This window comes from Coffea eugenioides, chromosome 11 (genome assembly GCF_003713205.1).
Source record: "Coffea eugenioides isolate CCC68of chromosome 11, Ceug_1.0, whole genome shotgun sequence".
In the NCBI taxonomy this organism is placed as follows: Eukaryota; Viridiplantae; Streptophyta; class Magnoliopsida; order Gentianales; family Rubiaceae; genus Coffea; species Coffea eugenioides.
Genome location: NC_040045.1, coordinates 5,590,142 through 5,594,996, shown reverse-complemented (window position 1 = coordinate 5,594,996; position 4,855 = coordinate 5,590,142). Strand labels below are relative to the sequence as shown.

The 4,855-nt window shown below is 37.0% G+C and overlaps 1 protein-coding gene across 1 annotated transcript; it reads left to right on the top strand.

Annotated features, from left to right (window-relative positions):
* The first annotated feature begins 819 nt into the window (after positions 1-819).
* LOC113751864 lies at positions 820-3,300 on the top strand. Its single transcript, XM_027296011.1, has one exon. The coding sequence runs from the start codon at positions 820-822 to the stop codon at positions 3,298-3,300; it is 2,481 nt and encodes an 826-aa protein (XP_027151812.1).
* The last annotated feature ends 1,555 nt before the right edge of the window (positions 3,301-4,855 follow it).

Genomic DNA, 4,855 nt, shown 5'->3' with positions numbered 1-4,855 from the left:
TGCTACAATTCCAAAGCATTCTTGTGCTACATATACCATCAATCACACAAATCTATATGTATATACAGATTGACATAGCATATGTTCAGCAGTTTAATCAACCATAAAAAACAATGTTAATTTGATCCTAAGATTCCAGTGGCTCTACAGCATGTTAAGAGCAGAATAGGAGTTAATAACAAGCTAAAATTCCAAGTCTTTGTTACATTGAGGGTTTTCTTTTCATGAACTTTAGTATTATAGGGTACAAGTCCCATTTCAGTTTTATGGAATTTAGTATGCAGTAGCACCCAAACTAACCTTAATTTTCAAAAACCGAAAAAAAAGAAGAAGAAAGATACAGAACTGGGTAATCTTGGCTTGTAGTGGTGTTGTGACATGAAATATAGGAGCCAATTTTACAGATTCGGGTTTGAAGACATGACACCATTTATGTTGGGCGCTAGCTAGCTAATGGAGTGGAGATACTTTGACAATATTCTATGCTCCTCTTAAGCTAGAGTACATTATTTAGTGTACAATGAAGCAAAATTTGAGGACTGGTTTTCTATTGCACAACTTCAAACATGTCTGTTATGGCTTTATCTTTTGTTTGCCAAACTTTTGCATGTATACTGTGGCTGCAGATTCTATTTAGTTTGTTGCCTTACTAATGCATTTGTACTTGAGATGGTTGATTTTTGCTAAAAATGTGTTTTACACCTTGGATCCCATTGCTGGTATTTGAGGAGTTTAAATTTAGTTCATATTACATTGCATTTGTTTTCTATATAATGTGGCGGTCATATTCTTTATGGTAGGATAAAGGGCTGCAACAATATGGACAGGAGTTGGATGTCTATTAAGAACTACCTAGACCCCAAGTATTTAGATGGAGTTGATGAATTTATTAAGTTTGCTTTTCTAGGCAAGGATCCTAATTGTAAACTGCCATGTCCTTGCAAAGTATGCAATAATTTTGAGGATCAAACTAAGGAAGTCATGGCCAATCACTTGTGTCGAGGAATTGTTGATAGTTATACTAGGTGGATATATCATGGCGAAGGGTTTGAATCTGATGATGAGGATGATGACATAGAAATAAATGACAACGATAGTGACTTTGACAGTATGGAGGAGCTGTTAAATGATGTAGGAGTTGCTAACTTTGGTGAGAGTTGGAGACATTCACCGGAACTTGATACGGGTGCTTGTACCGAGAAAGAAGGAGAAGCAAGTAGGTTTCTAAGATTATTATCGGAGGCTGAAAAATCTCTATACCCAGGCTGTGAAAAGTATTCAAAACTCTCGTTTATTGTCCATATCCTCCACTTGAAAACAATGAATCGGTGGACTTGTAAATCTACTGATATGTTGCTGAAGTTCTTGCATCAAGTATTTCCTACAGCTTTGATTCCCAGTTCATATTACGAGGCAAAAAATTTCATCCGTGAGTTGGGGCTGAAGTGTGAAAAGATCCACGCCTGTGAAAATGATTGCGCACTTTTTTGGAATGAAAATAAAGGCCTTGATCATTGTCCAAATGAAAAATGTAAAGCACCGCGGTATAAATCTCCAAATTCCAAAATACCTAGAAAGGTGTTGCGTTATTTTCCATTAAAATCAAGGCTGCAAAGACTGTTTGTGAACAAAGAGATTGCTCGGGATATGAGGTGGCATAAGGAGAGACGTGTAGATAATGAGAACATGATGCGACACCCTGCTGATTCATTAGCTTGGAAGGATTTTGATAGAAATCACAAGTCCTTCGCTGAAGATCCTAGAAATGTGAGGCTAGGACTTGCTAGTGATGGCTTTAATCCCTTTGGAACCATGAGCAATTCATACAGTATATGGCCTGTTATCCTTGTTCCTTACAATCTACCTCCTTGGAAATGCTTAAAAGATCCATTTTTTTTCCTATCAATGATTATTCCTGGTCCCAAAGCACCTGGAAATGACATTGACATATTCTTTAGACCACTAGTTGATGAGTTAAAAGAGTTATTTGCCACTGGTGTGGAGACATATGATGCCTTCAGGGAGGAGAAGTTCATGTTACGTGCAGCACTTTTGTGGACAATAAACGATTTTCCAGCATATGGCTATTTGTCGGGATGGAGTACAAAAGGGTACAAGGCATGTCCTGTGTGCTTAGATGAGACGACTAGTCTATATCTTAATAATGGTCACAAATGTTGTTACATGGGCCATCGCCGTTTTCTACCTATTGATCATAAATGGCGTCGAGAAAAAAAGCAATTTAATGGAGAAAGAGAACATAGACAGCCTCCTAGGACCCTATCAGGTGAGGAAGTCCTCCAACAACTTCTTCGTATTGAGCAAGTTGAGTTTGGCAAGGCACCTGATTTGCTGCAACAGAAGAAAAGAAAACGCGTGCAGAACAGTTCAAATTGGAAGAAGATGAGCATATTCTTTGAACTTCCATATTGGAGTACCAATAAAATTAGACATAATTTGGATATTATGCACATTGTCAAGAATGTATGTGAATCTTTGGTAGGTACATTAATGAATATCCCTTCGAGAACTAAGGACACATGGCAGGCTAGGGAGGATTTAAAAGAAATGGGATTAAGGGAAGAGTTGCATCTACAACCGGGAGGTGGCGCATCTAAAGTTATGCCACCTGCATGTTACACTTTATCACGCCTAGAGAAAAAGAATTTCTGCCAGTTTTTGAGCACTATCAAGTTCCCGGATGGCTTTGCTTCAAACATTCCTCGGTGTGTGAAGACCAAGGAGTGTCAACTTTTAGGAATGAAGAGTCATGACTACTATGTGTTCATACAACGACTTCTTCCAGTAGCAACTAGAGGAATGCTGTCAAAAGATGTATCTCAGATTTTAGTAGAGATCAGCAATTTTTTTCGAAAAATTTGTTCTCGAACTCTCTATCTAGATGAGCTGGAAATGCAGGAAAAAAATATTATTTTAATACTATGCAAACTTGAGAAAATTTTTCCTCCAAATTTCTTTGATGTAATGGTCCATTTAATGGTCCATTTACCCACTGAATCCAAGATTGCTGGACCAGCTCAATACCGGTGGATGTTTCCATTTGAGAGGTACATGCCTCTTATTTTTAATAATGCCTATTTGATTTACCTCCAATTTTCTTATTTTCTAACAACTCGGGCTGAATTTTTTTTGGATAGAAAAATGGGTCAATACAAAGGCTATGTGAATAATAGGGCACGACCTGAAGGCTGTATAGCTGAGCGCTACTTGGATGATGAATGTCTTACATTCATTTCCAGGTATTTGCATGATGTTCCGACCAGGTTTAATCAAACGTAACGAAATATGGAGAAACACGAAGCTGCTAGAAAATTATCTATATTTTCTAGCTTGGCTCGGCCCTTTGGGGCAGCACTGATTGGTTATCTAAGTGAGATTGAATTGCAAAGAATACACCTGTTCATCTTGAAAAATTGTGAAGAAGTAGATGATTACATGAGGTAATAATATACTTTAATGTTAAATCTATGTCGTGTTCTATAATATGTTCTTCATTGCTTGTAATTAAAGTCATTTGATAGAATATGTAACTACTTCTACTACTACAAATTTAGGGAGCATAGACAAATTCTTGAAAAGCAAAATTTATCGAGCGTACAGCAAAGGCTAGACTCGGAGTTTCCAAAGTGGTTTGAAGAACGTGTAAGTATTGGAAGAGATGTTAAAAACTTGTCAATTTCCTTTACTTTTTATTTTAGTAAACTATTAAAGAATCTGGTATGGCTGATGTAGGTCATGTATACACATGCACGTGGAGAATGTACTGATGAATTGTTGTCCTTGGCTAGAGGACCTGATTTTCGAGTCAATACATTTGCTGGCTGTAATGTGAATGGATTTAGATTCCACATTAAGGCTCGGGAAAGAGAAAGAAAGACACAAAATAGTGGAGTTATGGTAAAGGGGGAGCATGCTGATAAAGAAATATACTTCTATGGTATAATTACTGATATAGTTGAGGTTGAATACTCATTTACTCAAAATCGAGTAGTTGTGTTTAAATGTGATTGGTGGGACTTGAGAAATAATTCGGGAATCAAAGTAGACAAGCAGAGCAATATCACTAGCATCAACATGTCAAAAACATGGTACTCAGACCAGCCTTTTATATTAGCATCCCAAGCTGAACAAGTTTTCTATCTTCAAGATATGAAACTTGGAGGTAATTGGCATGTTGTAGAGTTAGTTAGTCCACGCTCATCTTATGATGTTCCTGAGAAGCATGAAGATGATTTGGTTGATAACGAAGAGGCTTACCAAGAAGAGTATCATGAAGATTTGATTGGGGTACAAGAAAATCTTGAGTTGGTCAGTTTGAAGAGAGGAGATGTGCAAACTGAAGAAAGGATAGAGGCTGGTGCTATGTTTTTTATAGAATTGTCAGCTAGCCGTGCAAGGCAATTGGATGACAATTTTATTGATAATGATGAGGAAATTGAGCAACAATTCAATTCTGAGGATGAAAATGAACAATTTGTACAAATCAATGACTATGAATCAGATTAAACAATGTTGTTCATTGAATTTCTTAATGAAATTTTTTCTTGTATTTTTTCTGTAGTTTATGATATGTTGTCATGGCTGCTTGTGTTGTTTACGATTTTGGTGGTGCTTGCGTTATATGATTATGTACATAGATGGCTGGACCGGGGAAAAAGGGAAAATTTACTTTACGACAAAGTCGGGATGCTGGGCGAGGAATTGTGGAGCAAACTGAAGAAAATGTAAGCTGCCAGGTAAAGAAACAAGAGTCATTTCCAGATATTTTCTTTTTTCCTAAACTAGCAATTATCATCCTAAACTAGTTACTATTGATAAGCGCATTCTTATGTTA

Coding starts and splice junctions, on each gene's coding strand:
- LOC113751864 (XM_027296011.1), top strand. CDS start 820: ATGGACAGGAGTTGGATGTCTATTAAGAACTACCTAGACCCCAAGTAT.